General features: G+C 40.9%; 1 protein-coding gene across 1 annotated transcript; it reads right to left on the bottom strand.

The window, feature by feature from the left end:
- Window positions 1-2,701: 2,701 nt before the first annotated feature.
- On the bottom strand, window positions 2,702-10,274 carry barhl1b (BarH-like homeobox 1b). Its single transcript, XM_008424665.3, has 3 exons — window positions 9,158-10,274; window positions 7,314-7,536; window positions 2,702-4,104 (listed from the first exon to the last, which is right to left on the bottom strand). Exons 1-3 carry the CDS (start codon window positions 9,609-9,611, stop codon window positions 3,804-3,806), a joined length of 978 nt encoding a protein of 325 aa, XP_008422887.1. The 5' UTR covers window positions 9,612-10,274; the 3' UTR covers window positions 2,702-3,803.
- Between the last annotated feature and the right edge of the window lie 1,882 nt (window positions 10,275-12,156).

Genomic DNA, 12,156 nt, shown 5'->3' with positions numbered 1-12,156 from the left:
GCAGGATGCATTTATCGAGCTAAATTCTAATATTTTGTTCAGATTGAAGCTCTGTGCGCAATAAATCGGTTTGTTTTGAAACTTTTTCGTGCGCAGAGATGGCTTCAAAAGTTGCTCCAGATGCCCTAAATGCATACAGCGAAGCTGTGGCTGTTTGTGCATAAAATATTGTTGTTTCTCATCCGACTAAGAGCAGATATAATAACCAGCATTAAAGCACATTTTGCGCACCAAACTGTAAAATTTGATCTTTTTCATTTGTGGCTAAAGAAGAAGAAGAAGGGGGGAGAGGGAGGGGGTATAGGCCGTGCGATTGTTCAGCATTTTAATTGATGTATTTTTCATCTTCCCTTGTGGATCTTTTTACAATAATAATAAAGATCTAATGCAGATCTGCCTCACTGGACAACTAAAATTAAAAATAAAAGCAGAAACAATCCAAATCAGGCTTTGATTCGCTCTTAATTTCATCAGAAGGTTGTTGTTCGTGTTTTTGTTTCTCCTTTGAATCATTATTATTATTATTAGTATTAGAGGTCCATTGGATTAGAATGAGCCACTGATCCTGAGAGAATAAGCCTTTTTCTTCTTCTTCTTTTTGTCTGTCGGGATCTTAACCACACTCCATCCGCACTTCATTAACCCTGAGCCGGGGACAATCCGCGGTGAGAGCCGGGGGATTTACCACCAGCTCCCCCTTTCACATGGAAATAAAAGGGAAATCTCCGAGTCATCAGGCAGGACGCGCTGGGCCCTTATTCCTGTGATAATCAGCTGCGCACTTTGCAAGTATTAAAAGAAAATGCGCAGTCGTTATCTGAATCGGTCACGGATCCACATGATGGGGATATAATGATCTTTTGGCGAGTTGGGAGGTATTTCTTTTCCCTCTTTATCCAGGTGAAATCTGAACAGAGGGGATTTTGAAGCGCTGCCGGGTCCTTGTTATGTCCTCGCATCCAGCAGGTGCTGCTCGGGTGCTTCAGGTATCATGGCCGCTGCAGGTGTAAATAAAGAAGGCGCCATTATAAAGGAAGCAAGTGGCCATAAACATAATCAAAGCTGAACTTTAGCAGGAGGCGAAAAAGATACAAAACGGTGTTTATCTCACGTAATTACAAGAAAATCCATCCGGAACGAGGCGCTCGTCATCACCGCGTGAAGGAAATTAGAACAAAATTATAAAAAAAAAATTAAAAAAAAGTAACAGGATAAGAGTCTGATTTTTGTTATGGTAACAAACTGATTAAAATATGAGGCGATATATTCGCTGGTTTTCACTTTTGCACCAAAAGAAAGAAAAAAACAGATTTTTTAAAAAGTATGTAAAAAAATAAATAAATAAATAAATAAAATTATTTGTATATGTTAATTTCGAAAGAATAATAACATAAAAAGTAAATAAAAAATTCTGTAACCTTTGCAAAGTGACTGAACCAATAACGTTTTTATCTCTAATCATCAAACTGGAAAATAAAATAAATCAATAATAATCGGTAAAGGTAATTTTATTTGTAGCACATTTAAAGGCAGTTCAAAGTGCTTTAATAGGAATTAAGTAGAAAAATATTAATTCTAAAGTTATGAAATAATATTAAAAATTATAGGACTTTAATTGTTTGTTTTGTTTCGTCTTATTTATATTATGTTCTTTAAAAATGAGTTTTCTCTGTTTTCTAAGCGCTGCTGCGGTGGGTTTGCTTTTGGAGGATTGTTTGTCGATCCTGATTGGTCCACGCTTTGGTCACTATTGATTTTATCGGACTTCTTTTGTAAAATAAACCCATTATAAACATGTCTGCTGGTTCTCCGGAGCATGTTTATGTCCTGTTGGGAACTTCTTTTTACTGTAAGTAAGAAGCGTCATGCATGACCCAGACCGGCCAGAACCTGGCGCAGTTCGCTGCGCTTTTAATGCAATTTTCCGCCTGATAAAAGCGCAAGTTCTCCAGCCGTCAGTTTGATGTTTCACGGCCGGATCAGCCGCCGAGAGGAGGAGCGGGGCTCCCAGATAACAGGTGCCATGCGCGGCTGACAGCAGGGGGAGCTGGCTATCAAACCCATTATCGACTTTCAATTAAAACCTATTAAAGTCTTTTGTCTCGTCGTTAACATCCTGCTCGCCAAGCCTTGTCCGTCAGCCTGAACTCCTTTAACCCCTGACGCGCCGCGGAGGGATCGTGTGGGTGCGCTCAGGCTTGGACGGGGGTTTTGGGGAGGTGGGGCCGCCGCTGACCAGCTGTCCCGGCTCTGATCCCCGGTCTGCCGGCAGCTCCAGCCCGGTCACCAGCTGTTGGAGCCGCTTGGCACCGCAGCGCGCATCCAGCACCCTCTCAAGGAGGAACTGCACGCGGATGGAAACAATCAATTTTCCAAAATGGGGATCATTTAAAGGCACTTAAACAATCGCGATGAATGGCATTAATATTTCATGCCGCTCCCTGCATTGTTTATGGACAAACGGCTCGGAGTCGCTGCTGTTTGTAGGCGGGCAGGGCAGAGTGGACGCCATGTTCGAGAAAAGACACCAAACTGTTTAAAATTCACAGATTTTCGTTGCTTGGTTCACATAAGTCCAGATTTTGCGCTTGGAAGAATTTAAACAAATGTTGCTCTATCAACAATAAACATATTGTTCCTAAATCCACGTGTTGATTCCCCTCCATGTTCCCCACAAAACTCCAAAAGCGTTTCACGGTACTAAATGAAAGACATCTTTTTTTATTTCCACATTTATAAAAGTAATTCTCTTTTACATCAAATCCCCCCTTTTCTTTTTCTTTTTTTTCTTTTTTTTAAATCAGTTCAACCTTTGCTGTGAACTTCACTAAAAAATAAAAATAAACTTCACCACTTTTTGGGAGGAAACGTCTTTTAAGAAACTAAAATGTAAAAAAAAGAAGAAAAAAAGAAGAGGGAACAAATCGAATAAAATCCAGGAAAAGTAATTATACCAAAATCACTCCACAAGGTTGATATCTGCAATATACATGTTCACCAATATAAAGGAGAGTTGGAACAGTACGGAGTTATTATCACAGCTTCATATGAAATAACAGAAATGATGCACAACGTCAACAAATCCACCTGAGCTCGGGGCCCAAGCCTGATTAATCGATTATCGATAAAAATACAAAATGAGGCCTCACCGAGGTGATGCATTAAAATCTGTTGGGGGGCTAAAACCGCGTTTTAGATATAAATAATTTGACATATTTAAGTCAGCAAGAGCCACGTTTTATGGATCCAAACATCCAGTCCATCCGTATATTTATAATCGCACCAGTTCGGTTTAAACTGAACCGAGTAGCAAACAATCGAACAAAAAATGTCCTCTTATTTCTTATTTACACGTCAACGACTCGGATGAATGAAAAAACTAAAAAATATTGTTCCTTTGGATGATACAACTACTTTTTATTCAGACATGAAAGTTTGATCATATTACCTGTAAATAATAATAATAATAATAATAATAATAATAATAATAATAATAATAATAATAATAATAATTGGCTGGAGGTCGAATACCGGAGCCCGAATACTGAAACTGGGTGTAAATAAATACTTAACTTAAAGGCTTTTACTGCCTTCTGAAAAATAAATAAATTATAAATAAAGCTTCTGTCTCACAAAGACAAACAAAAACAACAACAAAAAGTCCGTTTAGAGTCTTTTCGGCTCGATTCCGTCCAGTTTTGTCCCATAATGGCCCGAACTGTTCATCGTTTTCTCTTTATTTTGTCCTGTTCGTTCAAAGCGGGTCCAGTTTGTTCTATAAAAACTCAGCAGGGGGGCCCGGCTCACCGCTGCTGCGCAGGCCGGGGAAGCACTCCGGACATGGGGGGTAGTGGAGGCGGCGGCGGCGGCTCTCCGCCCCCCTGCAGCCCGTGCAGGAGGATCCGCGGGACCAGCGGTCTCTGTAGGGCCGGCGGGGGCGCCGAGGGGCCCCTGTACAGGTACAAGGCCGCCCCGGGGTCCAGGTTGGACACCAGGCTCTGCGGGTAGAAATACGGGGACGGGAACATCCTCTGCAGGGCGGAGTAGTTCCCAGCTTCCGCCAGCAGCTCCAGCCCGACCGCAGTCTGCCGCTTCCACTTTGTCCTGGAGAGAAATAAAACAGGCTGTTTTTAGTCTTCCTGCAGCCGGCAGCGATTGTGTTTGACACGCCAAAATATCTCCCATCTGTTAACCTGGGATCCAATTAGAAGTAGGGAATGTTTTCCTCTCTTTTTTTCCCCAGCCTCTCTTACCCCCCGCTCTGTTTTTAAAATCACCCAAATCTCCAGCCTGCCACTTTGTGTTCACACCCAAACACGTCTTTCAGATTGCCAGCGTGCACTCCGCGCAGGTGAATAATTCATAATAAAGATAATTGAGTAGATATAGTAGTTTGTTTGAATTATTAATATGCACACATGCAACGATGCATTATTCATAAGCAACTCCGACTCAAATTGTGTGGGTTTTTTATATTTATTTATGTCATTTAGCTGCATGAGAGTTAGAAATAAAATGAAAGATAAATAAATAATCAGACGCACTCAGGTTAATTCAGTCACAGACCGTGATGACCAGCATGGTTTCTGCCGTAAATGTGGAAAATAAATGAGAAATAATTTCCTGAGCATTCAAAATAAAAAATTTAAAGCAACAATTCACGGGCCTGTTCTTTCTATAAATTATCTCCCCAAGCAGAATTTCATTGGAAGGACGTTGGAAAAAAATGAAAAATGAGTGAAAATAGAGAAGTCTGTTGATTTCAACATGTGGCTATGAATTCATCAGGATGAATCAAATGGGCCATAATAAAGTCAAATAAAAAATGTTTCTGACCGACCGAAAATACACATTATTATAAATTTATTGACAGTGGTGCAAAAAGTGGGTGCGACTCGTAGGGGCGCCACAAGAGCGGGCGCCAAACGATGGAGGGCTGATTATTTTTAGTCGTCATTTTCTGTATTTGACAGCTGTTTGTGCATTGAAACCCCCCAGGGGGGCCTGTAATGTGTCTGCACACCCCTCCGAATGTACTTAGCTGCCTCCCTGTCCATGGACGTCAAAGTGAATATGGGCCCCATATGGGTGTTAGCTCAGGCTGGATGGGTTCTAAGTGATCCTGCGCTCGCAATTGGCTTCTTGGATGGGACCCACTTGGCTTAAATAAAGAGTTGGGGACCCAATGTAGGATTTTAGTGGGTCTCAAATGGGTATTAAGAAAATCTGTTCAAATTGGACAACACACCCAGGACCGGATGGGTCCCCCAAATTGCCCAGAGATGACCAACATCAAGCTAATATAGGGAGTTAATATGGGGTGATTAATGAAAACAAAGGCAATCACTGTTGGAGCTTTATTCTTAATCCAGTTCCTTATGGGTCCCATAAATAGATGTAAGACATTCATGAGCATCAACATTTCAGAGAGTTGGGTTAACTCATTTGGGAACTGATGACAAGCAGAAGTTTTTATGGTTTAGGATTGTCAGAGGTTGTCTTAAAGTCACACAAAAAACACAAAATGATTTTAAAAACTAAAAATAAATTAAACATACAAAATAAATTTCAGGGTTACAACAGTCGGCCATTTAACATTTAAATTGTTCTTCCTGGTTAAAATTTGAAAAAGACGTCATGTGGGTTCATATCAGCACTAACTGGGCCTGAAATCATGCTAGACTTCTAATATGAGACCCATTGGGTTGACTAAATACAACACACATTAGCAAAACCAAATGGGTCCCCTCTCACCTGGGCATCACATCTAGGATCCATATGGGTTCCACTTTTTGATCTAAATCAGACCAGTGGTTAGCATGAAGCTACCCATGGGTAGCATCATTAATGGGCCCCATGTGTTCTGTAAATGTTGGTTGACTATTAATATCTGAATAAGAAAAGCTACAAAAAAGTTTTTTTCTGGGACTTGGACGATCCCTGACCTTGTGACCTTTGCTGCATGTCTTCCCTTCTTCCCTCCACCCACTTTCTGTCTGACTAACGTCAACAAAAACCTTAAAAAATAAACCCAGTCTTTGGTTTTGTCCACTGGGCTATTGAATCACCAGCAGATCCAACCAACATGAAGTGATCGTCAAAAACTGAAATAAGAGATTAAATAATCAACATGGCTCTGTCAGTTGGTTGTTCCTTATTATTATTATTCACCAAATACAAAAGAAAACATCGCCGTCCATCAAAACAATGTGAAAACCTTAAACACCTACTTTTTATTTTTGATGCATTTTCTGGCCTAAATAAGGGAAATAATTGTTTCTGACCAGCAGTTTGTTATTAAGCTGTAAATAGATGGTTGATAAAAACTGAAAAAAAAAAAAACATAAATAATTGGTGCGATTGGTCTCTTTGCTCTGTTTTCCATTTTACTGAAACGTTCAAAACTGGAAAAAAAGTGTCGTAATGTTTTCTTCTCTTTTTCCATATTAAAAAAAATATTAAAATAGACAACTAAACATGAAACAGCATTAAACTGTATTATGTATGTTGGATTCTGCTTTAATCCTCACAGCTGGACTGGAGTTAAAAATTGAATGTCTGGGATGGATATTAAGAGAATATTTTCAAATTGTGGAAAACATCTGGGTTCTACGGTTTGACTTTCATCAACCCATTTGGATCTGGACCCAAGTTTCCAACTCACATCCTCCAAACATGGGCCCCATACGTGGAGCTGATTGGTTGATTAAACAAAATAAATCAGACGTGTTTCCCTTCAGGTTAAATTGAAACTAAACACATGAGGTTATGTTTTAGGGAAAAGTATAAACTTTTATCACTTTCAGGCTTTTTGACTTGCATACATGTTTGTAGTTTATTGGTTCACCATTATAGACCCAATATAAAACAGTTGAACATTGAAGAAACAATCAACTTTTGCTCCTTATTTCATTAGAATAAAATAAAGCCAACAGATTTCCTTTCATGTTGATAGAAATTCATCAGAATGAGGCTTAAAATAAATAAAAATAAAAAAGTCTAACCAAAGTATTGGTCTAGAGAAGATTCTTGGATGGAAACGTCCAGCTTTGACACATTTTATTAGCTAAATAGGAGCTGACAGAATAAACAGAAAGTGTTTTGAGGTTTAGGTTCAAAGATTAATCTTAAAGCATAAAATAAATTAAATGCAGCTGTAATTATTTTTAAGTGGATGAAGGGAAAATGTGAATCAGTTTCGACAACGTGACTCAGCCATGGAAGTGAACTTTCTCCTCAGTGGGAAACCAGAGTCTCTCCCAGCAAAACCAGCAGCACAGCAGCAGCAGAACCGGCGGCGGCTCGGTCCTCACCTCCGGTTCTGGTACCAGGTCTTGACCTGCGTGTCGGTGAGGTTGAGGGAGGCCGCCAGCTCCATCCGGTCCTGGACGCTCAGGTACTTCTGGCGCTCAAAGCTGCGCTCCAGCTGCGCCAGCTGGTGGTCCGTGAAGGCCGTCCGGGCCTTCCGGGGCTTCTTGAGCCGGACCTGCGGGCTGTCCCTGCTGCTGGAGATCTCCCGGTCCCCCTCCTCTTTCACTGCCGATTAAAAACAAACAACAAGGAAGAATGTTGAGAGGAAGGAAACGGAGGGAAAAATGTGGAAATGTCTGCAGCACATTTATAAAGTTCTGAAACAAATAAAAAATATATTTTAAATTGGATTTATCGAAAGAACATGTCACTGATTAATCTGAAATTTTCTGATTTTCAAAGAGCATAAATTATGAAGTCTTCAAGATAGTTTTTATTGACATTTTAAATATGCGCTGAGAAATAAAGGCATTTTAATTAACAATATTAGTTTAATTTGCGTATTTGGGTCCACAAAGTGTATTAAAATGACATTTGTTGAAAATTGGTGGTATATAACTGATGTTATATTTTTATTCTTTTGCTTAAAACGCAATTCCAGCTTCAAATATCGCCCAAAATGTCACTTCTATTTCTTGTAAATTACAAAAGCGCTTGTGTTTAGAGTAAAGAATATACCTTCAAGTTTTTCCAAAACGTGATTTTAAGCGCGCAAAGCGATTTTCCTCGCTGCGGGGCTGTTTGATTTTTGGCCTTAAGTTGTTATGAGAAGCTCCTTCAATATTCATATTTCACATCTGATGTTTTCCCCGTCAGCAGAGCCGCGAAGTCTTTGTTCTTTTCACGCGTGGAGTGCAAAGAAATCACATACATGAGTTCGTTCTGATAATCCATTCTGAAGGAGAGAAACGCGAACAGAGGCGAGAGAGCTTGAGTAGCGGAGGCATCACAGGAAGCAACGCGGTAATAATCCCCCTAATTGAGCCACGAGGGGCCGGGGCTGCAGCCTGCACGCGCGGCCGCCGCAACTTCACAGGAAGGGGAAGAAACCACGAGCCGCGCGCGCTCACACGTCTGATTAAAGCGCCGAAATTGGACAAATTGGATCAAATCCGCGAGACAATCCGGGCGGCCACATCAAAGTAAAGGTGCGCGTGGCTGCTTTTTTATCAATCAGTTATTGAAATAAATCAATGAATCGATCAGGAGCTGGAGCAAAAAAAAAAAAAAAAAAATGAATGATTGAGTTTAAAATTTCAAACAAAAATGTTAAAAATGTTAATTATGATATGAAATATGGTTGAAATGAAATGAGTTGTTTTGCTTCAGCTGGATGTTTTCTGCCTTCATCAGAGCAGAATCCGCCGCTGCAACGCGAACAAACTTAATCAATAAATACCTGCAAATTAAATTAAAAATAATAAGTGAACGGAATTTAAAGTAAGTTATCAATATATGCATTTTTTAATCGATTAAATTGGAAATTTTGCAGTTTTTCAGACTGTTAAATTCCAATTAATTTATTTTTTTTCTCTTTATTGCAGTGTCTCGTTTTAATTTCACGTGAATTATTAAAATGCAATATTAAGTCTAGATGGAAAAATCTAAAAATATTAAAAAGAAATAATTCAGTTAATTGCCAAAAAAATATATAACTGTGAATTAGAAGATTGTGAACCACAAAAATAAACTAAAATTTTTAATATTTTCCGCCAGAGATGGAGCATGATTAACACATATCTGGATGACATATAGAAAGTTATTTTTGTGGTTTGTTTTTTCTGTTTCCTAAATAAAAAGTTGTGGGGGACTATGAAATATTTGTGGGAACGGGAGAAGTTGCTACCTTTATACTCGCTGTCCGATGAGGAGTTGCTGTGGATCTTTTCGATGAAATCGTCCGCTATCTTGGCGGCCAGCCGCCCGGCCTCCTGCGTCGGCTGGCCGTTGCTGGAGTAGGGCGCGCAGGCGGCCAGCGGCTTGCAGTCCGCCAGGATGTCCCTGATGAGGAAGGAGGAGGTGACGGTCCGCTGCTGCGCGCCCGCAGAGATCTGTGCGTGCTGCAGGTGCGGCGGCAGCCCCGCGCTGTGCACCTGCCTCTGGGCTGCCTCCTCCACGCACTCCCTGCGGGGCGACGGAGGCGACGAGCAGCCGCTCTCCACGTCCGATCTGGGGCTGAACTCCAGCGGCGAGCGGCACTCCCCCGGCAGCAGGCCGTCCGCCTTGGACAGCGGGCTCCCCGGCCGGTGGGACAGCAGCGAGTCGATGCCGAAACTGGACCCATTGGTGGACGCCTCCATTGTTCCGATGAGGCCTTTTTTTCCCCTTAATCTCTCTTTTAAATGACCATTTGGTTTCAGGTGCAAGTTTTACTCTTAAGAAAGCTGGATTATGTTCGGACTTCTCCGCAAAACGCGCCGCTGTTGCTTATTTTCATCCGCTTTACTTCCAGTCCTCCTGCCGGATCGGTCGACGGAAATAGTTCCAGATAAAAATTCAAATGAAAACAGTTCGCTTATCCGATTTTCTTGTTGTCGGCGATCAATAGCGCAGCTGGTGCAGCAATCGATTCGGCTTGAGGAAGAGGAATTGTTCCCCAGTTTTCAGCACCATGGACAGGAACCGTCCTCCCGCTGGACTCTGGTCAGCGGCATTCCTGTGAGCAGCTAAAGCGGGTTTTAAAAACGGGTTTTAAAGAGCTGGAAGCGGAGCGACAGGAGGGTCCGGAGCCGCTGTGGAGAGAAAGAAAGAAGGAAAGAGAGGAGGAAGAGGAAGCGGAGGGGGAAAAAAAAGGAGAGATAAAGTAGGTTAAATAGTGACAACTGGGGAAGTAAAAGCGACTTGATGCGGCTGGGGTGGGAGGGAATCCCAAAAAATTGAACTTGAGGAAAAGTCAGGAGCGAGGTTTTAAGAGCGCCTCGTCCACGTGAGTCCCCTGTGACAAGCCTTGATTGGCTGAGGGGAGCCGGAGTGGACCTCCCCTCCTCCTCCTCCCTCCCCTCCTCCCTCCCTCCGCTCCTCTCTGCTCATCCTCGCTTTGATAGGAGACAGTGAATTCATCAGGAGACTCAGATCCAACTGTTTACAGGCAATTTTCACACTGTTTGCTTTCATTACATCATTGATGAGGCTCATAATGGGGTTATTATGAGCAGCGGCTCGCTGGTTCCTGCTCCTCTCTCTTCTTCTTCCTCCGGATCTCTTTCCTTCTTCCTCCTCCTCCTCCTCCTCCTCCTCATCATCATCTTCTTCTTCTTCTTCTTCTTCTTCTGTGTTTTACATTTTGGCATTCACCATCTGCTGAGTTTTTATTCTGTGTTGTTAATCAACTGAAAAGTCCACATTTTATTTATGTTGAATCCAGTTTGGTTGGCGCAGATTTATTATTACCATTTTAGTTAAGTAATTAAAACATTTTATTTATATATTTATATCTATATATTTTCTTTTCTTAAAATTTTGTAAAAAAAAAAAAGAAAAAAAGGTAAAACTTCTTTAGATTTGCATTTATTTATTAAAAATAAATGTTTACAGATAATAATAGTCACTGAAAACAAAACAGATTTTTTTTTACATGTATTTATTTGCATCATTACACTATTTTGATTCGACTTTGAATTTATTTGTTTATTTATTTAATCGCTTGTTGCTGTTTTACTTGCTGTAATTTGAAGCTTGTAGAATAAAGAATGAATTAAAACAAACACTTTTAATTGTGGATTAAAGCTTAAAATAATTACATTTTTTAGGTTTTATTAAAATAAACATGAAAAAAACATGTTTTATTTGATACATTAATTTATCTCTGACATTTTATTTATATTTCACTCATTTTATTCCCCACTTTAACTTGCTTCTAAAAGTAACTTTGTTGTATTTTTCCTTCTTTTTTTCTCTAATATTCTAATCCAGTCAGTTTGATTTTATCGCTGCATGTCCAGATATTTAACTTTTAGAGAAAGTTAAATGTCTTTAACTCCATGTTTTAACTGAATGGTGATAGTTGGGGAAAAAAACAACTTTCTAATAGTCCTTGGAAATCGCGAACAAAAAGTCCAAGCAGCGGGATTCAAAAACTCCACTGCGCCATTTTTTTTTTTTTTTTTTTGCACAATTGTTCCCCTTAACATGCGTTAAATGCCATTGTGCGCACTTTGCGCTCCATCCAACACAACAGTTTGCCCCGCGCCTTGGCCTCGACAGCCCCTAATAATCTAACGACCCCCTCCCATTATGACCGACACCCCCACCATCATCACCAACACAAACACTCCTCCTCCTCCTCCTCCTCCTCCTCCCCCTCCCCCCCCCCCCCTGTGACCACCAGATTGGAGGCGCTCGTCGGCCTCGCAGACACCGGCAGGTTAGTGAATCCGCTCCCCGCTCCCATGGGGTCCCATCACGGCTGCAAGCTGTCACATGCGAGGCGGGGACAACGCAGATATGAGGCAGCACACACCCACCCTGACGTGGCTGTTTCTTTCTCCTCTGCTGGGGCAGAAAAAGGAGCAGTGGTTTGATGCTTCCTCTCAATGTTTTTTTTTTTGTCTTCCTCTTTTCATCCTCTCTGTCCTGCGTCCGCAAGCTCCAGTTAAAGTTCTGCTGAATTAATCATAAGGCGGTTCAACTGACTTCTTCTTCTTCTTCTACTTCTTCTTCCTCTTTGTGATCATCAAACCCCCGGGAGACTCTCCCTAATTGGATTTTATTTTAGTTTTAAACCTGCATCAGGCCGGCAGTGCAATACACAGATTTAATACAATTAACTGGTTTTCTGTATCATAAATGGATTTAAACATGTATAACAATTATTAAGATTTTAATTTTTTTTTTACATTTTTTTTT

This window comes from Poecilia reticulata, chromosome 12, assembly GCF_904066995.2.
Source record: "Poecilia reticulata chromosome 12, P_reticulata-male-v2, whole genome shotgun sequence".
Taxonomy (NCBI): Eukaryota; Metazoa; Chordata; class Actinopteri; order Cyprinodontiformes; family Poeciliidae; genus Poecilia; species Poecilia reticulata.
This window is presented reverse-complemented; position numbering and strand designations above follow the sequence as displayed.